The sequence below is a fragment of the Astatotilapia calliptera genome, chromosome 11 (genome assembly GCF_964374335.1).
Source record: "Astatotilapia calliptera chromosome 11, fAstCal68.1, whole genome shotgun sequence".
In the NCBI taxonomy this organism is placed as follows: domain Eukaryota; kingdom Metazoa; phylum Chordata; class Actinopteri; order Cichliformes; family Cichlidae; genus Astatotilapia; species Astatotilapia calliptera.
The window spans coordinates 23,887,509-23,910,496 of NC_137432.1; the positions used below are offsets into that span (position 1 = coordinate 23,887,509).

Here is a 22,988-nt window from a genome sequence, read left to right on the forward strand (position 1 = left end):
AAAAAAAAGAAAAGAAAAAAAAAAAAGGAGGAACAATGTTGACCACCTACACGTTTTCAGCACAACTCAATTAGGACCAGATGCTTTGCTGGTGAAAAGCAACACATGGATTATTTTCCTCACACTTAGGAGCTGATCAATCGCCATTTTCAGCGTAACTGAATTTCCCCACTCATTGTCTAAAGGGTTGTTAATATACCATCAATATTACTAAACTGGGTCCTAAAAAGCACAAAGTACAGAGAATCAACTCCACGGCCACTTAAGAGAGCTTGTTTTTATCTTGTTTTGTTTTTTTAAATACTAAACTGAGGCTCCCATTTCAAACCTTTTGTTAAAAATTTCATATCTTCTGGGGAAAAAAATGGACATAAAAGCACTTGTCTGGACTCAAACTACTTCTTTATTTCACTGCTGTCTGTACCACTTTAAATTCATGTTTTGATTGCAATACTCAGACAGCAGCTTCCATCTGTGTAGTAAAAATTCTGGGATTTTAGGATATTGTTTAATTTTTTAATGACACGTGGACTGTCCAAAAATCATTACGAAGTATATAATTTAAAAAATAAAATTCTGATTCCACCGCCATAATTTTTTTTCCTTTTGCACAAGAGAATGCCAAATACTGATAAGTGATAAACCCACAAGATGTAAAACAAGTTGGGAAAAAACAAAAAAACAAACAAAAACTTGAGGCAACATCTCTGTTGTGCGGTCATCCACCTCCTTCCAGAAGAGTCCCTTTCTCTTACCAGCCTTGCGTGTAGTATACAAACCACTTTTTAAGCCTTCCTGAAGAAGCTGCAGGTCTTCCTTTGATGCTCCACCTCAAAAAAAAAAAAAAAAACCCAACTAACTTTCAGCTACATCCAAGGTGTCAGCTGTGACGTCACCATTATTTTCTGAGGAACAGCTGGTGAGGATACAGAGGTGCACTGCTGCATTTGACAGGGTGAGCTGGACACCAGGTGCTGGTAGGAACTTCTACCTGAGGGTGATGGAAGCAGAACTGCACTCTGCCTGGGGCTACTCTGGAACATGAAGCTCAGCTTCCAGGTCATGGAACTTGATCTTGATGAGGAACACTTATCCGTTACAAAGTCAATGCGTATCCGAGACTTGTTTAAGTGCTGATCGACCAATTCATAAACATGAGCAGTGGATGAATAATACTAAATCAGGAACGGGACTTTAGACTTCAGTTTCTTTCACAGACCTTGTAGAGACAAATGGGAGGAACAGCCAGCTGTAGATTTGAGGAGGAAACTAGATGCGGGAAGGGCATACAAACCACCTCTTCTTTCAGGTAAATTGCTGGCATCTCTGAGTCTGTAAGAATAAAGCTAGACTTGACTTGATTTTGCAGGTCTGACTTCAGACAGTGAAGAGCTGGATGCATGACTTGAAAAGCCGTTTCCCTTTTGGTAAAAGTTGAATCTTCTGGTCTTTGAGCTGCTGACTTGGGAAGGAAAAGACATAACAACACTGTTAGCGTTGAAATCTGAAGGTGGTAACGGAACAGGAACCGTGATCTGGTTCTGTGACTTCTCAGTCACTAAGACTACTTGATCTCAGGTCTAATCTGTTCCCTCACTTATGTGGCATCATAAATGTAATGAGATGGGCTAAACTTAGAATATGTGAGTGACAGTATGTGCAGTTCTGTGCATTTTCAGAACAGTTCTTAGTGTCAGAAAAACAGATCTGCATTTTTTGGCCTGACAGAGTAATACACTAGCCAGCATCTTTCTATATGGGTGTTAGTCTGCCACTGCTCTTATCTGAACTCGCTGTGGTATCTGAAGTGCAGTGCATTGAATATGTAAGGATCCATGATGGTCCCTTAGCCACTCCTTTCACTGTGCTACCCTTCCACCCCTCTCAGGAGGCAGCCAAAGAGGCTGTGCTGGTTTTGCAGTCTATTTTTTGGGGATCAGAAGGCGTGAATGTGACTCCTAGCCCGGTTAAAAAGGCCATACAGGAGTCTAAACAAGAGAAGGCTAAGGTGGACTGCACATACTGCACTGGCAAGTCGGGTCTGAACCTGTGGACAGAGAAAATAGGCAAACGGGTCAGGAAACTGGTCAGCAATGAAGCAGCTAAAATTTACAATTAGCATGTTACTGGAGCATAACTTACGTTTTGACCATGGCCCTAAGTGCTGCCTTTCTTTCACGCTCTACAAACTTGTCAATGAGATATGAAGCCATACGCGGGGCTTCCAGGTAGAGCTTAAAGAACCGGTGATAGTTTCCTAATGCCCAAGCTGCACGAAGTGAGAGGGCATGAGCCACACAATCATCTGCCCGTAGTGCTGGGGTCAAATACACCAACTCAGTGGTTAGATCTGCAGGGGGAAGATGAATAAATGGCCAGTGTCAGAAACTGAGACAGAGAAACTTGTAAATATAGTTAAAACAAAACAACAACAAAAAAAAAATCCCACAATGTTCAGTGCAGTGGTGAAGACTTCCAAAAAGATCTGAGCATACCTCCAGAGTTTTTAGTAAAGATGTAATACAGCAATCTATATGCTGTAAATTCTCCAATGTTCTCTGAGGGATTGTCCTTATACAGGGCCTTCAGCTGGGTCTGGCACTGGTTGAACTCTTCATGGTCTCCCTAAAATAAATAAATAAACAAACAGATAAGCATTCAACCAGTTTAAAACAAAAACACTTTATTACTTTTAAGTAGTCTGTAATTACTGAGGAACAACAGATTCACCTTTTCTAGAGCTATCCGTGCATGACACTCGTACACTTCCACTGTGAATTCAGTACGAATTCCTTGAACCTAGGTGCAGGTAAGAGGAATAAAATCAATGAATGAACGAATAAAATAACAAAGACATCAATTAACTTTGAAAAAATAAATAGCATTTCAGGACAACCAACCGTTAGGTCCTGTCGTATGGACTTCATCTGCTCACAGGCATATGTATAGTCCTGGTTTGTTTTCCAGTGGGCTTTCACAGCCTGCAAAGATTTTCTCAGCACCTAGAATGACAGTTAAACCATTTAAAGCCTGAATCTTGATGCCCTGTGATGCAGGGATTTAGGAGTATGTACATGTAGTGCACAGATTCAGTTCCCCTTCCTCTGTCCTTGGGAGATTTTCCTTCAATATTGTAAGAAAAAAAATCCTTATTCAAGAATATATTTCAAAAGAATTCCTTGTTCTCTTGACAAAATGATTTTATAATGCAAGTGGACATTGTATCTGAATTTAAAAGCAAAATGCACAAGTAGAATGAGATTTAAAAAAAAACCTTGACACTTACATGCACTGGGCGCACAGTGGAGGGGTCAGGGGCACAGGTGAGCCTCAGGTAGTGCTTGGTGATGTCCTGACATGTTCCCACAATGGGGCAGTCCTCCCAACTAAGGCCCTCTTGTGTTCCATCAGGCAGGTCCAGGGCATTGATGGAGAGAACCAGAGGCTCTGAGCGAAGCTGTTTTTGGAAACGGGCTGCTCGGCTCTGCTTCTTAGCTTCTCTGTTGGGATCGTGGAAATCCAAACCAGCACTGCCACCTTTCCTCTTCTTTCCAACAGCTGAATCCTCCATGTTTCTGGGGAAAAGGTGGTATACTAACTATCAGCACCATAAAGCAACTTAAAAAGACAAAACAAAAATGTTTTCTTTCTGCTAAACAACGATACAAGACTTTATAAATTTACCGTCTTCCTCTTCCTTTTCCACCTCTTCCTCGTCCTCTCTCACCACCTCCACGCCCTCTATCCCGATCATTGCCACGACCACGCCCTCCTTTCTGACCTCGCCTTGAAAGCTGAGGTCGGAGGTCACTGCAGATGCTGCTATCTGACTGCGAGTCAGAATCACTGGCAGGAAACAAACAGGAGAACATTTGAGCTGGGAGCATGCAGGAAAACTACAATAACCAAAGAGAGGAGGAGAAATGGTTCCATACCTGCGTCTGTGCCTTTGGTTGCTGCGGTCCCTGTGCCGGCTGTGCGAAGGTGATGGTGAGCGGGAGGAGGAATTGGATGAACTAGAAGTTGGACTCCTTTGAGAAAAGATATTCCTGTAGTTGCCCAATCTGTGTCCAATACCTCTGCCTCTTGAAGCTCCAGCCACTGTGCTTCCACCACAGCCAACTGAGGTATCGGTTGTCCTCTGAGGTGCAATGCTTTCCCAACGAGACTGCTTAACCTTTAACCTATAAAAGGAGAAGAGAAAGATGAATACAGTTTGAATGCAAAACAAAAAACAAAAGCAGAACTCCAATGCCTAAAGTAGTTACAACCACAACCTACTACTGAACTCACTCTGGCAGTGGCTCACGGGTCCAATCAATGGTGTAAGCAGAGCCATCTTTTAAGCGGTCCTGTAGAACTTCTTTCAGCACCTTCTCCGTACGATCTTTGTCTTCCTCTGTCTCACAAGCTGTGAAACAACGCTGCACATATTCCTTCATGGCTTGCGGCCAGTCCTGCGGTCTGGAGGAGAAGCATTTACATTTAAAGTCATCAAGTCATTCCCACATCAAGAATTACTGTAGACAGAGCAGTTTTCTCACCGTGCCTGAGGACCTCCAGGTGCAGCACTGGCAGTAGCAGGAGATGAAGGTGCTGGATTCAACCCCGGGGGCTGTTCGCCTGGAGGGAAAGCCTGATTGGAAACTGGGGATACCTGATAGGTCCTCTTGGGAATATTGAACTTCACAGAAGTTGTGCCAGGTGCCTCTACAAGATGTAAAAATCATAGAATTGTAACTGAAACTCACTCTCATAATAGCAATAGCAACTTATTCCTTTACATATTTTTGAATTTGGATGAACACTGCTAGACTGATCACCACAAACACTTAGTCTCCTACTCTATTTCTGCATTTAATGGCCTAACAAGTTTTTAACTTGTTTGAATATGGTGCATCTACACACTGCACTTGAATACAATGAAAAGAGGGGGATAGAATGAAAACAAAAGCAGCAACACATCCATTAAACTCTGTAATAAATCAATAAAGTTAACATTAGGAATGTAAGCTTCCCAGCAAGACAATAAACCTTACGTTTCATGCGGTGCCAGAGTTGCTGTCCTTGCTTCTGGTTTTTGTTCTTGTTGGCTTCTCCTCTGCCCAGTCCAGCTGCATACTGAGCAGGCTGTTGTTGCTGCTGGGAATTATTCTGAGATGCCTGATAGGCATTCTGAGCCTGGAAGTTTTGTCCATAGTTAGGCCTTCCCTGTGAATGATTGTAGACTTGCATCTGGTTGGGGTCTCCAGGTGGGTATGTCATACTGTTGTTGGTATTGTAAGAAGTTTGTGATGGGGGAGGGGGGTACTGGGAGTTGGGTGGTGGGGGAATGGGAGGGGGTGGTGGAGGAGGGGGGTTTTCTGAGGTGGTTGGGCTCTGGGGTGGTTGAGGAGTAGCAGGGGGAGGTGGTTGAGGTTGAGTTGGGGAGGTGTAGCTGGGGGACTGATCTTCCATTCCAGGCACTGGGGGAGGCTGTAAAAAGACAGAAAAACCTGTTTCAGCACTACAACAAAAATGAAACTTTGCAAGCATAAGCAAGCTACACATGTATCTGGAGAATAAACGCAATACTTCAAAAAAAACCATATAATGGTGTAAGCAGAGCCATCTGCAACCATGTAACACTACTACAGCTTCAGTGGTGCCTGAATATGTGCTTATTTTTCAGGTTTCTTAATCCCAGATAAGTATCATGAATCATATTAATCATTTCTACATATAAATATTCTGCTTTACTAAGAAAATGTAGATTTTGTACCTGTCCATTAGACGTAGGAGTTCCTGGGTAAGGCCCTGGGGGTACACCATACTGATTTGGAGGATAGGCACCACCATACTGGAAATTCAGAAAAGGACATTTTATAATATTTCTCACTTTAAATTCAGTTTTTGTAAAAAGTGTAACTGTACAAAACTTCTCCAAATGAAAGCAGCAGTGCTCATATCTTTACTTACTGGCCCCATGGGGTAGTAGTAGTTATAAGAGTATGTATATCCAGGATAGTGTTGCTGAGTTTGCTGGTACCACGGATAGTACTGCTGCTGCTGCATAGCAGCAGAGTCAGTTGCTGCTGGTTGGAATTGGCCAGCCTGAAATAACAGACAAACGTAACATAGCTTCAGTGTTACCACCAGGAACTGAGAAAACATAGTCCAACACAGACAGCAATTATAGTGCAGTGTGAACATAAAACTTCACCTTTGTGAAACCAATAAAACAGTTGATAAGACACTTTAAAAAGGTTAATACCTGGGGTCTGTACTACAAGAAAGCTTCATCATACATAAGACATCTTTATGTTGTCTAGTTTTAATAAGACCATTATTCAAGTAGGATTGTGCTACTGGATGAATACTGTGGCCATTACTGTTTCTAGGGAGCAATATTTTTATTTAATTTTGGGAATTTAACAGCCTGCATCTTTGAGAATTCTTTCTGTAAATAATTAATCCGAAGAGCAATAAAAGAAGGTACTAAAAGGAACTGGCAGCAGGAGTTGAGCCAGCTATGATTTTGTTAGTTGGTGCAGTCAAGCCCCAAGGAAAGCTGTAAAACATCTGCAAATGCAGAAGCCAACAATATATTCTAATATATCATTAACAACACATAAGTCAGACTAGAACTACAATCTAGTATTGCTTATCTCATGTTTTTGCTATGTGTAGAAAGTATTTCTATATACACACACAACATAAACACAAACTCACAGTTAAATCTGATTAGGTCAGTAAGTAGGAGGTTTCAGTGCTTTAACTGCTGTGAACAATATAATTAGGTCATTATCAGTGATCACCACTGTAACCCTAAAAACCTAGGACATCCTTGCTAGTATTCAAGCTAATCCCCCATTCTTCTTCACAGAATCCCCCCCCCCCCCCCCCCCTTCAATTGGCACTCTAGACTTACTTTTCAATCATTTTATTTACACAAGGATTGTCCTGCATATGAAGAAAAAAAACCCCAAAAAACCCCCCAAAAAAAACATGGAAGGTTTTGGCCTCCCCCCAATGGAGGATCAATAGGACTGACAAAAACTAAAATGCTAAAATGGATTTTACTTTACTCATCCTTACATACATTTCTGGTTTTTGAAACAGCCACAAATTACATGATAATAGTCTCAAGTGACAAACTCATGTTAAGTCTGAATGGTACTTGTGGCCATTGACCAATGATCATGAAACTGAACTCACAGCCTATTGTTAGGCACTAGATTTGGTCATTATGCAAATGTGCTGTTTATAAGGTGGGGGAAACCTGCATTCAGCCGAGACTGAGGAAGTCACTTGGATGAGTGACAAAACATTTGTCCTCATGAAAATGCGACAGAATCAACTTTCCGGATTTTCTTTACATGGATGACTGAGCATGCAACAAGATATAAAATAACTATTAAACACTTTGGTTTAACTAAAATAACAGCCTTGTAACTCTTCAAGAGCTGCACTACACTAAAACTGAAAAATAAAATTGTTTTATTAAGTGAAATCAAGTCACAACAACAGTTGCCTCAAGGCAATTTATATTGCAAGGTGAAGACCATAAAATAATGGGTGTATGGTCCAGCTGCTAGTACATCTTCCTTCGCAGCCTGGTTGAACTCGAACTTGTGATTTTTGTCTAAAGCAATAAAACAAGTTTGTAGCTTTCAAATTCACAAGAAAAAATATCCTTGCATATTTTGCAAATATTAAGCTTGTTGGAGGATGTTCAAGTGGCTCGCTTTGTAGGTGCTAGATCACTGGAGGCTGTCATGCAGCTCAGGCTCTCAAGACGTGCCTGGAGCTTGTCTCACTGATGTTCACTAGGGAATATAACTGCATGAGATTGCTAAGGCAATATCAGAATATGAATATTCTAATATTTTTGTATCATACAGAAATTTATATAGCTATAATGGAGACTATATGATATGGTACAGGTATATTCAGGTGTAACAAACAGACTGCACAAAAAGACAAACCTCTGCAGCGGTCCTGTTAGGTTGTGTAGTCTTAGCAGAGGTCTGACTCTTGCTGATGGATGCTAATGCTTGTCTTGCCTTCTCCCATTCAGGATTTTCATGGACTTGGCCGTCTGCAGCAGCACCATAGGACCTGCCATCAACAAAAGGTCAAGTATCAAGTCTATTCTAGTGATCAGAACACATGATCAAACCCATTTAATCAGCAGAAAAACAGAAGTAAGCCCAATTACCGTCTGCAATAAGATTTATATTCGTTTAGACAACTGCTCGCTTCAGAAAATAGATTGAAGGCCTACTTGACGATTACTATTGTGCTCAAAATGTTATTACCCGTTTACACAACAAGTCTACCCTCCCTCTGTTAACACCGGATATCTATCAGCTAATTAGATCATCTCAAGCAGATGATTAAATCATTACGTTTAAAGCAACAGCTAACAGCCAAAACAGCTGATGAATTAAGGCCTACCCTAAAACTGCAACTGTCGCTTGCTAACATCAACGTACAACATTAGAGTGAGGTGCAACAAACCCTGGCGTTCAATCAAAAATATTACATGTTCACAAATAATGTATAAAAAAACAAGCAGCTTAACAAATCACCTTTCTGCTAACTACTCCAACGGCCTGCTAGTACTTGCCAACACCCTGGCCTAAGCTAACATCCTTCCCACGAATTTAAGATTAGGGTATAAATACCTATTTCAGTCATACATTAAAGCAAGTTAACCTAAAATCACAATCTGTTCAAAGAGTGTTGCCTACCAGTTAGTTGTAGGGGCTGCTTGTGTCGTGTTGGCCGCCATTTCGCTATGTTTAGCGTTAGAAAGCTAACGCAGGGAAAGTTGTCTGCCAGCTAAGCTAGCAGGTTGGCTAACGGCGTTAGCGTTAGCTTTTCCGCTGTAGAATGTAAACAAGATGAAGTCCGAGGCGAGGGCCAACGGTCCGGTTAGAAGAAGAACAGCCGGTCGACCTCGAACAACACTGCCTAACTAAATATATCACACTTAAATATACTTCTGCAAGATGTCCCAATTAATAAAATAGCATAAATTTCATCTTATTTCGTCCCTCGTTCGTTGACGACCAACTTCATCTGACCGCACAGTGGAGATACAAAATGGCAGCTAGGCGAAACCTGCCAAGTCACGTGACACCTTGCTGTTTTGTTATTGGTTGAATTTTCCAAGAGTAACGCCTTGCAGTGCTGAGCACACGGAACGTTTTTCTCTATCCTCTATCAACTACACCAATCAAACCTTAAACCGGATTATGGTTAGACTCTCATTTTAATTCTTTACGAAACTGTGAATTTTAGTATCGATCCGCCACCACGTAAATACCAATAACAGATACTTTTAGCCCATAAAGGTAGCTTATGTTGGGACGAGCAGTGTGTCAAATTCTGAATACGTTTTAATAATTCACGTAAGGTAGTTAATGCAGCAAAACATCTATTTCAGCTTTTCATGTATTTTAAAACGGTTTGTTTGGGGGGGGGGGGGGGGCTGAAATATAAATGGGCCTATTTTAAAGCACTTTTTATTAACTTCTATTGATTAAATGTATTAGAGGCTATAAATACAATAGATGTAAGCGTCAACACAAGAAGTTGAGACATTTTTCACAGTATCTGTCCATCTCCACTCCACTCCATACACATCAGTCTGTCACCAGAGTCAGTAGGTCTCAGGGGTCCATTACAGTCACTGACTTCAACAATGAGTTATACTTATTCATATAGTTTGGTAATGAAAACATAAACATCCATTTTACCAACTGGATGTTAGTGTGAGCTCAGTATAATTATTCAGTTAACAGTAGTTTAGTCCTTCTGCAACCATCATGCTGAGGGGAAGTACCCCTCGTGTCGCTTTGAAACTATAAATAGGTCATTCATGAGCTTGCACGCAGGTTTTAAAGCATGAGCCTATCGAAAACTGCAAAACAAATGAAATGGAAACCTGTTGAGGACATTGTGGTGACTTCAGTGATCCCACTTTTGCAGAAAAGTCTCTCCTATTTGTCTCTGTAATCTAACAGATATTTCTGCACTACAACTGTGGCAACATTTTTCTGTGAGTGTACTACAGTCAAAGTCGGTTACCCGTCGAGTTCACATGGCCTGCTGCCACCCTGAGTGGGTGAAGTATGTGAGGGTGGTGCAGGGCATGTATGAGGACAGCAGATTACATTTGCTGATTACAACAGGGATCTGCTCCGAGTTATTGTTTGCAGTGGTGATGGTCAAACCTACTGTGATGTGTGGTTTGGAGGTGGTGTCATTAACACAAAGACAGCTGGAGTTGGCAGAGTTAAAGAACAAGCACATCAGAGGGACAGCTCAGGCAAAACTGGACTGGATGTACCGGACAAAGGATGCTGAATACAGAGCTGCCAGGCAGGAGGAAAAGAGGAAGGCCACAGTGAAGACACGTAATGAAGGAGGACATGCAGGGGGTACGTGTGACCGAGGAGGAGGCAGAGGTGGCGACCCCTAAAGGGAGCATCTGAAAGAAGAAGTCATCGCTAATATCAATCAACAATTACTTATACAGAGCCCCCAAATTAATCCTATTATCAGCACCAGTGTCAGTTTTTATTCACGACATTCAACAAGTTTCACCACAGTTGACCATTTCTGGCAATGAGTAATGAGGGCAGCTCTTATTTTAATCAATGATGGGCAACAGTAGCTATTTTTTTTTACAGTTCTCATGATCCATTTTTCCCCTTTGACTTCCCGTGAAGCACACACAGCTGCAGGATGTGTGTTTGTGCTAGTGTGAGTACTACTGAGGGGAGGCGAGTCATTTCCTGCCTTAGTCGTTTCCAGAAATCCCCCCACCACTACACACACACACACACACACACACACACACACACACACACACACACACACACACACACACACACACACACACACATTTTTCAGAAATGTTCATTCAAGAGAGTCTTTAGAAGACTCTCTTGAATGAACATTTCTGAAAATCATCATACATGTCAGCATACAATGAAGTCGTGATGTGTGTTAAAGGAGAAATCATGGGGTTAATCTTGGGGGAATGATGCTATCAAACATTAAACTCTGATAAGGAAAGAAAGACATGCTGCTGCGTTGCTTTTATTGTTGACACATTAAGTAAAAAAAACAGAAGTGCTCCTTTTCATCTTAAATGTAAAGTAAAAAGTAGGCCTTCAACGAGTAATCTCATTTTAAGGGTGCAGCTTTTGAAAACAAATACCTCACTTCTCATTTCTCACGGTGAAGGAAAATGTGCCTAAGGCTGAGTGAGCAGCTCGTTGGCTACATCATCACCAAACTATGTTTGGCATTTGTGACGAGAAATCACTCACAATGACTCAGTAACTGGTCCTATTGTATGAATACCTTGCTGTGGTAATGTTTCTGTTTGCTTTTACCCAGGGGAGGAAGTCTGATACTATCCTAAAAAGCATCTCTGCTCTACTCCCGTTGTCGGCCCAAAGTCAGGGTTTGTCTGGCCTTTTTTTTTATTTTAAAAAGATGAATCCTGACTTAGTGCACATGTAAATGATGTGGTTAGCTATGTGAAGTAATTATAAGGTGGAAACCCTTCAAAAATATGAGTGTGTCAACCGGCCTGTGTGACTGCATTCCTTTGGAAACATAATTGCAGGTATTCTGTCCACCCTACATCATTCAGCATGACATCAAAATTGTTTGCTGCTTGTGTAGCTCAACTGAGTTAAAACAGTGTGCAAGATGTCAACACAGCACAGAGAAGGTAAAACTGAGGTGCTGTTTGTCTAGGAATTGAAGCATTTTAGCAATCTTGGACAAGTTTTTTTTGATAAAGTTGTACAATTTTTAATTGGTCAACAGAGCACTACAGCAGCATATGTCACACTTACATTGATAAATAAGAGCTTTTAATCTTAAATCAGGGAATATGAAGACAGCTCTGTCTATTAATTGGATTGTGTTGTGTTCATGAGTAATTTCTGATTTCTCTAGAAAGAACTGCCACATTTTTTATTAATCCTCATCTTAAAATGAAGCCAAACAAGTGCACTACTTAGATGATGCTTTGTTTCTCTGCTTATCAAACCCAATTAATCCCAAATAGCTAGGAGAAATGAAATATGGAAACAACAAATAAGAGCTGGAGTCTGGTGAGGTTGAGATGGTTGGGGTTGAGTGGTAAAGGTTGGAAAGTTGGACAGTAGAGAGTAAGATGAGAAAAGACTTAAGATGTGCCCAAAGTTGGGAAAATACTGTGCTATAACAGCCAAAAATAAAACACAATCCATAACCCAAGAACTGAAATCAGTAAATATAGAGCTAAATTAGAAAAAATTCAATATGACGAAAAGAATCTCAATAAGGGGAAAAAAATAATAAACTGTTAAAAAATAATAAAGAAATAAATAAAACAAATGACCTTAATCAAATAGAAAAAAGTGAAATAAAACAAAATAAACAAGCTAATAACTAAAGATCTTTTGTATACAGTGTATATAGTCTTATATAGCACAAAACACAATAAATGTAAAAAAAAAAAAAAAGATAAAACGATTATTTCGTTCATATTTTTTATATTATACATTTCTATTTTATTTTAATAGTAAATAAAGCTACAGAAGCAATTTGCTAGCTATTAAAAAGTTAGGTGGTCCTTCAAGTAAAATGAGAAGAAACGAACCCCAATGTGTGGTTAGTGAGCAGGACTGTTTTTTTTTTTTTCTTTAGCAGTATTTACATTTTGGCAACATTCCCTTAAAAAGATCAAACACACGCACACCTCGTGACAGGAGCCATTCGTTACATTTGTAACTAAACTCACTCATTCACAGAAACTCTGAATCAGTTTAACTGTGAACACAAACCGGGCAGCAGACAGGTCACGTTCGTGGGTCTGGTTTATATTTAACACTGTGCGATAGAGTCGTCAGCACTTTGATCCAGCTCGCTCCAATAACTGGCGCGTCACTTCCTCAGCCCGTGCCCATCCCTTTGGAGGAAAAAAAAAGAAAAAGAAAACTCACACAGGCGGACGACGGCGAGAAAAAAGAGCGAGGGAAAAGTTGAGAGGGAAGCGAAAGCGAAAAGCCAGATGAAAAAGCTGGAGAGTGGAGAGGGAGCCAACCAAAGACCAGAGTTCACGCTTTAAAGTAAGTTTTTTTCTAAATACTTTACATGTTTTGGTGGCGCCCACACTCAGTTGATAAGCTGAGTTTTACATTGATCCACACGCTTCTCTGATTGGTTTATCAATAGCCGCATCTCCCATTACCAATACTTCTTAGAGCTGTATATTTATCTAAAGAACATTTACTTTGAATTGTTATTGGAAAACTTTGAGGGTTGGGCTTACAGGCCTGCAGCCCCCTCCCCTGCTAAACCCATAACTGCAGCCAAACGTGGAGACTGGCTTCAGTCAGAGTGTATAACATGTTATAAAGGTGACTCGAGAGATTAACAAATATAATGTGCAGTAATGGCTAGCGCTTATTCCATTAATTAGCCCTTCTTTTTAATTAAATAATGTTATAATGATCTCAGCAGGAGCAGGGTTTAATCTAATGTCCACCGGTTGTTTTTAACTTAGAGATCTACTTTTGTAGAAACTGTTTAACCGTGGTTTTGTCTACAAACACCCCTGAGGGCAGAGAAAAGTATGTGCTAACTTTGCATAGTGTTCTTCAAGTACAAGTCTCAGCATGGCCTTCACAGCTGCACCAGTGCCAAAACGCTCACTGGTTTCCCACAATATTGCACAACATGGTGGATTTTCAGACTGGCCTGTCCTATCACTGGAGCCCTCCATTGTACACGTGCTTTTTTAACTTTTTGTTCATTCACTAGTTGTTGTTCTTTTTGTGTCTTCATTCAGGAAGTGCTGTCATAACAAAACAATTGAATAATTCATCCTTCCTTTTAATTTTTGCCTTCTTCCTTCCTTTACCTGCCTTTCTTCACAGTCATGCCACTCCACAAATCATCCCGGGCCTCTCGCCTGGACCCTACCATGATCTCAGCCCCGCTGGGTGATTTTCGTCACACGATGCACATCGGCAGGGGAGGAGACGCCTTTGGCGATACCTCTTTCCTGTCCACTCTTGGCCCGAGTTCACCCAAACCTGACCCGGCGAGTCCTGGGATTGTTTCTTCTTCCTACCACAGTGATCTTAATGCAGATGCACCAGAAAGCCTGCAGAACAATGAGCTTCGGCACTCTGACTCAGTGTCTTCATTAAACCTGGACCTAGACCTGGACCTGGGTCCATCTATGCTTGGAGATGTACTAGGCGTAATGGATGGTTTGGGGCTCCACTCTAATCAGGAGGTAGTGGAAACAAAGCAGGGGAAAGGGGCTGCGGCGATGTCTGTGAACAGGCAGAGAGAGCTGAATGGGAAGAACTTGGCAGAGCATGACGGAATCCAGGTGGAAGACAGCAGGATACCAGATGTGAACGGGATGAAGCTAAAGGGGTTACGACCAAAGGTGAGATTCAGCGATAAACGGGAGGAGATCATTCGTCAGGCATCGGAAGAGGAAGAAAGTCAAGGGTTTGACTTCCAGGAAGAGGATCAGGATCTGGAAGCATGTAATAGCCCAGTGAGGAGTGAGAGCGAGAAAGGCAAAAGTCCAGCTGATGGAGGTGAAATTGAGTTCACCAATCACAATGCAGATTTGCCGCCCAGTCCTGCCTCGTCACAAAGCTCCGAGTATGAAGGGGTCACCCCATTGGACAGGAGGAGGGTTGGCAGCTGCCATTCAGAGACTGATTCAGAGGAGGAGGAGGAGGTGGATGAAGAAGGACGAGGCTACACATTTGAAGATGAGTTTGATGATGAAATCGGTTTATAGGGGATAAACTACACCAACAAATCTTTGCTGTCAAGTAAATCAAATATACTGTATTTTCCTTATTTCATCATTCCTCCACCAAGGACATACCATGTGTGACCAAAGATGTTGATTTGGCCGTGAACCAGATTACGCAAAAAATACAAAGCTGAATGTTATTAAACTTTGCGGAGAGTTGGAACACGAGCAAAGGACATACCAAATGTGGATCCAGATGACCTCGTTTCAAATTACAGAACAGGATGCTGGCCTTGGTGGAGGACTGCGTTCTCAGAGTACCTTTCTTTTTCGGTAGCTTTTGAATGGGAGGTTTAAATACGATATATCTGACTTCAAACTGGATTTTTCAGAACTTAATGAGACGATGTTGCTCAACTGGAAAAGACATTGTTTTTATCTACCAGGGTAACAGATTTGCAGAAGACTTGATATTTGATCAGAAGAAAAAAAAAAATCAGTGAGCCGTTTTGGTAATGAAAGTGAAAAGTTTGCGACACTTTGATTTCTTTTCATTCTTGGACGTTTTTGCTTTAGAAATCAAAGCTCAGCGGAAAGTTTGAAGCTAAATTAAACTGCATCGTTAATTAATTTCTTTTGTCTTTGATGTCTTTAAAGGGAGCTATACACTTACATTATTGTACCCTGTGATATACGAGTGTCTTACTACATATTCATCATATTGCATGTTTATTAAAGTCTTTGAAAAGGTCTTCAAAGGGTTGCGAGAGACGGCGTCTATAAATAATTACTGTGAATGTGTCACATTCCAAATCTTACAACGGCTCAGACCAAATGCGACTTGATATCAAAGTGCAGTTATTAGCACAGCTGTTCCTTTAAGGCCGTGGGGCTGGGTTAACACTAAAATGCAAAGACAATCATGTGATTTTAAATCAGGAGCAGCAGTGGAATTGCTATTTTTTTGCTTTTTTGTTGTTGTTGTGTTACTTCATAATGCTGTAAAAGGGAAATACCATTCAACTCATGCTGAAAATGCTGGTTAACACATTCGTTAGCCTGTGGTTTCACAAAGATTACAGTGAAAAGAATAAAGCGACTTCAAAAAGATAGAAACCAGCCTCGGCTTTTGTTTCAAGGAAAGTTGCTGAAAAGCTAAATGCCTGAGATCCAACTATACCAGGTAGCTGCTGGTGAGAGTGAAATTTCACACACATTAATACTGAAATAAACCTGTTTCATTTTATCATTTTCATAATGATTCCATTTATATTAAAGGTTAGAGATGTTTGACAGGAAACTCATTTTTTCCTTTAGCAATTCAAAAAGTAAATGACAGAGCAGTCAAGTTATCAAAAATTTATTTTAAGCATGCAAGTGATGCCTTAAAAAGTTCAAAAGTCTGTAAACATACAGGCTGAAAGTTAAACGGGACCATAATGTGGTGCCTTTGTTGGAAAATAAATGTCAAAGAGCTGAATTATTACATACACAGCTTATTTATATACATTACAAGCTTCTTAGTGCTTGTTACACATGTATCAGTCATGTAAATGCAAAACTATCCATTTGTCTCTAAAACGCACAAACGCTACACGGATATCGTCCTGAACACGTTGAATCCCGACAGAGCCGTGGAGACCATCATGCCCGGCATCTGCGGGTGCCAGTGGATCTCCTTGATCTCAGACTGACCCTGGTGCAGGAACAGCAGCTGAGGGGGAAGGTCCCTGACCGCCTCCACCCTGGCGCCCACGTCGCACGACTCCACAGACAGATCCCACTGGCTGACGATGTCGTCGGCGCCCGAGGCGGCGAACACGCTCGAGTCCACGGGGTTCCACTCCACCGAGGTGATGGGAGCGCTGTGTTGCTTGAAGTTGGCCACGGGACGCCCGGTCTACAGGAACAGGAGAGCAGTGAGGTGTGACAGCTGTTCATACAGTTTCAGCTCAGTGGGGTTTCACTCTGAAAACATACTAGGAGCAACCACTGAACAGAGCAGTTACTGTCATGCTTCAGGCCTGCTTGAAGAACAAAAGGACTGGGTGTGCATCAGAAGGGTGATCTGTGCTCATGTTTTTACCGATGTACACAGAGGTGTCTAAACTCGTCATTATGGGGGAAAGGGTTAAATATGTCGCTCATACGGTGCAACTAGGACTTTGTGTACTGTGAAAGTCTCATTCAGCTCTCTGTAATAAATCATGTAAATGTTTTTTCACCAAATATATTAAAATAGTTTCCTGATTTAGAAGGGAGGCAACAGCTAAAGCTATTATTGTTACACAACTGTACAACTAATGTTAGGTGGGGCCGGAACACTAAGAGGTGAGACAATCTGACAGCACAAGCCTAAAGATTGTTTTCCATTTAACACTAATCGTGGGTCACAGTGACATGTTGGCACACTGATAATAGCTCTGTTATTGTGAGTGCAATGTGTGTTTAATTAGACTTACATAATTATCTTTAGATGTATTGCCTCCATTTATTCTTTTGTACCTTAAACTGTCGCAGATCCCACACTTTCAGGAGTCCATCGTCCCCTCCTGACAGGAGGAATGGTTCGCTCCTGTTCCAGCTGATTACATTGATGTCCGATGAGTGAGCTTCATTGGCTGAGAGCATTGAATTGGGCGGGGCACGGATGTCCCAGATCCGAATAGACTGATCCACTGAACAAGATGCAAAAACCTGGTGAAAGAGAGTCCAGTTACTTTAAAAGTTTACTTTACAATAACTATTAACACAATAAGATCCAACAGCCTTCACAAACAAGGAACTATTTCCTTTTAAGAATTTACTAGGGGAGGGCTCTGGTGGGCTTTGCATGCTTAATGATCCTTACTGCAGCAAGAAATTTTAGACAAGACTGTACAAGTTGAAAAGCCCTGAGAATCCAAAATAAAAGAATACTTTCATAAATGCAAACACCCAGTCTTATAGGACGAACATCGACATGTCACAAACTGGTTTGGTGACTAACTGCTGCGCTAAGACTCGCGTAATTTACATAGTTTGGGCTGTAATTTGTTATGTCACAACTCTGTGGTGCCACACAGCAAGTGTTACCATATTCTATTTTTACCACGTGCCATTTAACAGCAAGTTTCCATAATTCTGCTCCGTGACCGCACCCAATTTTTTCAACGAATTACCCACACATCACCAGGGACTTAACCTTAGTGGAAGATACCTAGAAATGTATAGACATCACAATTCTTAAGATTCAGAACAGACACTCCTACTAATGTTACCGCTGCGGTTAAGGGTGCAACAAGCCAGCAAGCACAATCTGCCAAAGTTTGTGCCACTACGTCACCGTTGGTGTACAAACATACTGTAGCTTCTGTAGGCGACCACTGCAGATCTTCCACAGACTTTGTGTGGGAGCTGAAAGGTCGCTGGTCAATCTGCCAGGAAGTCCCCCCCTCCCGCGGCTCCCACACGTGGATGTTTTTCTTGCAGTCCCCGCTGACAAGCCGACCTGTCAACAAAACACAAAACAATTAACATTTTAATCTTTGACAGACATCTATTCAATTCTTTATCTCAGTCAATCGCAGCTTTCAAAGACATTCAAATACATGCAAATAAAAACAACCCGTTTACATGTTTAAGAGGAATTTGTGTTCTTCTTTGTCGGCACTTTAAGGTGGATTTCCTTCCAGCGTTATTCTTATAAAAGCCCACACTGGCATCTTTTCACTAAAACTACTGCACGTTTTTAATCGTAGCTGATCCCTCTCTGACGTATACACCGGTGTCAGCCCTGCAGTGGACAACACTTTTCTGATTCCCGATGACAGGTTTGCACGGGCAGACACAGTTAAGAACATGGGAACAAAAATATCTTGCACAAGGTGGAGACTGTTTTTATCATGTCAATCAGATAACGAAGTAGTCCAGGTGCAATCAGGGACATGGCTGCTTGCACAAAACAATGTTGCCACACAGGGTGAGCTGTTTTGCTTTTCTTTTGTTTTTTCACATCTGTATAGCAGTCTTACAGGATAAGCCTCACATACCAGGTACTTTAGGCGACCAGTCAATTGCAAAGCCTTCAGTCATGTGCCCTGAGAAACTGAAGAGCGCTGCTGCCTCCTTCTGCTGTTTGATGAATGCAGCCATAGCAGCAGAACTGTGGACGGCCTCCAGCTGGGATCGGAGATCAAAGATTTCCACCTGTCCCTTGTCTGACCACACAGCGGCTAATGACTGCTCTCCAACCTGAGTCACCTGGACGCCAAGAAGCAAAATTAGTCGAATCATCAGAGAATTAAGAAAAACTGATGCACAAGATACTGATTTTATTTACTTATAAACGTCTACATACCCTGACTCTGTTAATCCCCCCATAGTGGGGCATCATGGCCAGTTCCATCTGTGGTTTCTTTTCTTCATCCTCCTCCTCTTCATCACTTTCGTCATCGCTGCTCTCTTCCTCCTCTTTGTCCTTCTCTGTTCCATGAAGGTTATACATGCGCATGACCAAAAGTCTGCCAAAAAACAAAAAACAATTAATTAACAATTAATTTATTAGCATTGATTTCTGGGACATACCCCAGTCCAAAAAGAAAAATCAAACTATCCTGCATCAGTGTGCTTCATCTTTGAGTGCTTGAGATTTTCCAATAACCTTTAATTGACCACTGAAGTCTCCACCGAAAGGAGACCTTTCAGGGGAACAGTACGAGAGCTGACATCAGAACAAAACTGAAACTGTGCATCACAGGAAAATCCAAACAACAAACAAATAAAAACAACATTGTGGTGTGGTCTATAGTGAAGAGAGTCAATGCTTTAATGTTAGCATCCAAAAGAATCTTCCTTTAGACATTAAAGAGTTTGCTTTTCTCTGCTATAAACGACACATTTGGTAATGATAACAATAAACATGTACAACAGGAAAAATGGGAAAATAAGGGGAATTTAACATTACTACACATGGAAACGTGGCAATAATGCGATGATTTTGGATGAAAGGACACCTCCTGGGGACACCTGCACAAAGCAGCTTTTTAAATAAGGAATGAAGTTGTTGGAGGTCTTAAATTTAAAGAAATTAAAATCATTTTCAAGTTTTAGTCTTGCCCACTACTCCTGCAATACTGGTCTAATGTAAAAACATCCATCCTCTAATCTAATTAGAGGTCTTGAACCTGAACGAATGTGTTTCTCCTCCTGGCATCCAAGCAGGGATCTTTCACAGGTATTATTTATTGTTACTTATTAAGGTTAATTATGGTTATTTTTGTCTTCTTTCAGCTGCTCCCTTTAGGGGTCGCCACAGCACATCTGCCTCCATCTCTGGCTTCCTCCTCTGTCTCATTAGCCGTCTGCATGTCCTCCTTCACTACATCCGTGAACCTTTTTCTGTGGTCTTCCTCTTTTCCTCCTGCCTGGCAGTTTAGCACCCTCGCTTGTACCTTTCCTTCTTTTTCATTGCCTTCAAGCAGACCTTCCTTACTCCTCCTCCTTTTTCTTTGCCCAGCAGTAGCACAATTTCCTCCAGCTGCCTGTCATTAACCCAGACCTTGACCGGGCCAGTACATAAAAAGCTCTCTTGATAATCTGCATATTTGATTTTCTGAATGCCGTTCCTGATGCAACCCTTAGCCTTTATTCGAGCTTGGGATCAGCACTTGCAGTAACCTGGCTTGTGGCCCACCGTGTCTGGCATTGGTATTCTTTTATTGTCGTATGAATGAGAAAGTGTGAGTGAACAGAGTTTCTACAACATCTACACGTTTGTTTTTATCCCACACTGTGATCAAACTATAGTCAGACTATAGATGACCAACTTAATCTGCTACATAAACTCATTGTCTTAGGACAACTTTGCCATGAATTAGGATAAAAATGCAACTACAAATACCTGTGTTCAGCTCTACTGCTCGGCACATGGCTGCAGCAGAGCTGAGCTGCTGTCGCTTCTAAATGTGGTGAAGCTTAATGCCTGCTTTCAGCTTTTTGAACTCTTTAACTCTCCCTACTCAATACTCCAGAGTAAACAGACCAAGTGCTCACTTTGTGCTACTGATTAGCTGCGTTACAGTGATGTGACTTTTAAAATTAGAGTAAGCCAGCCTTTATTCTGTGAACTGTCCTAGTAATAATAGGGAGAAAAATGGAATATTAATTGTGGCCTCACGGCTAGAAGGTTCAGGGATTTGAACTTCCAACAGACTGGGTGGCGCCGCTCTGTGTTTTCTTTTAGCTCACTTTCTCCTACAGTCGAGCGGCTTACAGTTAACTGGTGACTTAAAGCTGGGTGTGAATATGAGCATGAATAGGTGTCTGTCTCTGTAGCTTACACAGCTAAAAAAACAAAACCACGGAAGTGCCAAAAACTACAGGTGCTCAAACAGTCGCTTCAGGCTAGCCAAAGCATTAAAATGCCCAAATCCAGCCATGAAGCTACCGTGGTTACATCCTGGTCTCTGCAGCCAATCTCTCCCATTATAACAGCTGTACAGGAGTGTGTGTTAATTTAATAACTCACCGACTTGGATTTCATTTGGATGTTTTTCATAACTCTGACTCCCAGCTGTGCCAGGATCAAGCAGCTGCAGCCAGCTGCTGTGTGCCAAACTTGTTCGTGCCCTTTGGCATATTTTTAATAGAACAATCCGCTGTGTGGTATTGAGTGTCCAACAACTGTATGCTTCATTTTTAGGGAGAAAAATTCTAGTATTTGGAACAAATTAGTAGTAAACACATTTAAACCCGCAGGTCTCACAATTCCCCAGCTTGGATAAACTGGAAAGTTACCTCAGGACATCCGGGCTAAAAGCTATACCAAATCAGCATGCATACTCAGACCCCTTGGGAAAAAGGGAGCGGCTCAGAGTACCCAATTAGTAATAATATGGAATTATATTTGTCTGGGAGGGTTGCACACAAATGGATGCAGCTTCCTAACCAAGCTTTTTAGAATTAGTGGAAAACAGTCCAGTCCAACCTCTCACGCAAAAATGAATACGTCCCACTGCAAAAGTGCTTCCCTCTGCTTATGGTTTTTGTACTTGCTCTTGTTAAATTTCAAAAATATCCTTTTGTAATCACTTTACTTAATTAGTCTTGCTCTTAAATAATATTTGCAAGCCATTATTTTATCCTCTGGTGCTGTGTTTGCTCATTTTAACTTTGCCTAAATGTTGTTATGCAACTGCCATCTGAATGCGTCTGCTACGAATAAATATGTATTTAAAAACTGGGGGGATGGGGGGAGTTTATGGGTTTAACTTGCCTCTTGCACAATGTCAGCTGGATAAAATTACTCCAGGCCAAACATGACAGATCACTCTAAAATATATTTGTGAAACTAACCACTGACACCAGTTTAAACGACCAAAATAAACACACGGAGGTGCAGGACATCCGGCGTTATTGAGCAGGACCTTTAAAAATGGTGCTTTCGGATTAAATGCTGAGTGCCGACAGTAATGAAGGTGTGGGTTAAAGGTCAGTGGTCCTGTACCTGTTCTTCAGAGCCGTGTCCGCCTGCGTGCCCGCACAGAGCAGCATGGACAGGGGAAACTGCTCCCTGCTGTCTCCATCTCCATCCCTTAAGATGTCGAAGCTCAGGCATGGAGCACCTGAACATAAACAACAAGGTAACTTAAGCCCAGAGATCCCACATGGTGGAAGCGTGAACTTCATTGGGAGTAATGATGACTTTAACTTGCCTGTCTGGCACTCGTGATACATGCGGTACGCGGAGCGGTCCATCTCCAGCTCCTCCCCGGGCTCAAGCGGCTCGATCCCGGGCACGTACACTTTCTTCTCCTCCTCTCCCTCTGCCCCTTCCTCTTCCATTTCCACCCCTTCGTCCTCATCGCTGCCTGCTTCGTCCATCTCCTCCATCTCGTTTTCCTCCACGGCGTGCTCACCGGGCGCAGACATCTTGGCAGAGGCACGGTGTGGCGTACTTCCGGTGCAGGCAGCGGCCACGTGGTTTAAACGCCGCTCACCCTCCTCACCAGCGGCGCCCCTCTCTCCCTGTTTACGGGAATTCAGCTGACCTCTTTGGCAAAAGAGCCCCTGTTGCCAGGAAAGACCAGGCTTGCAATTGTTTGTCTCACACTGTAAGCCCTGAGGATCACGTGAACATTATTAGCGTGGACACTGTTAGCGTTAGCTACATGGCAAATGTTCTGTCTCCTCCCTGGAAGATAATTAGCCTTTTGCTTAAGAACAT

The 22,988-nt window shown here is 41.8% G+C and overlaps 3 protein-coding genes across 3 annotated transcripts; 1 reads left to right on the forward strand and 2 right to left on the reverse strand.

Moving 5' to 3' along the window:
• Positions 1–502: 502 nt before the first annotated feature.
• On the reverse strand, positions 503–9,113 carry leng8 (leukocyte receptor cluster (LRC) member 8). Its single transcript, XM_026184211.2, has 15 exons — positions 8,736–9,113; positions 7,968–8,100; positions 5,959–6,093; positions 5,762–5,839; positions 5,040–5,475; positions 4,545–4,710; positions 4,294–4,464; positions 3,936–4,184; positions 3,685–3,846; positions 3,287–3,575; positions 2,901–3,002; positions 2,731–2,799; positions 2,496–2,625; positions 2,143–2,350; positions 503–2,047 (listed from the first exon to the last, which is right to left on the reverse strand). The coding sequence occupies exons 1-15, from the start codon at positions 8,774–8,776 to the stop codon at positions 1,885–1,887; spliced, it is 2,532 nt and encodes an 843-aa protein (XP_026039996.1). The 5' UTR covers positions 8,777–9,113; the 3' UTR covers positions 503–1,884.
• Positions 9,114–12,941: 3,828 nt separating this feature from the next.
• Positions 12,942–15,898, forward strand: cdc42ep5 (CDC42 effector protein (Rho GTPase binding) 5). The gene is made up of 2 exons (XM_026185262.2): positions 12,942–13,124; positions 13,935–15,898. Exon 2 carries the CDS (start codon positions 13,937–13,939, stop codon positions 14,822–14,824), a length of 888 nt encoding a protein of 295 aa, XP_026041047.1. The 5' UTR covers positions 12,942–13,124; positions 13,935–13,936; the 3' UTR covers positions 14,825–15,898.
• Positions 15,899–16,126: 228 nt separating this feature from the next.
• On the reverse strand, positions 16,127–22,885 carry grwd1 (glutamate-rich WD repeat containing 1). The gene is made up of 7 exons (XM_026185261.2): positions 22,477–22,885; positions 22,269–22,386; positions 19,122–19,284; positions 18,814–19,024; positions 18,127–18,272; positions 17,288–17,479; positions 16,127–16,682 (listed from the first exon to the last, which is right to left on the reverse strand). The coding sequence occupies exons 1-7, from the start codon at positions 22,691–22,693 to the stop codon at positions 16,374–16,376; spliced, it is 1,356 nt and encodes a 451-aa protein (XP_026041046.1). The 5' UTR covers positions 22,694–22,885; the 3' UTR covers positions 16,127–16,373.
• Between the last annotated feature and the right edge of the window lie 103 nt (positions 22,886–22,988).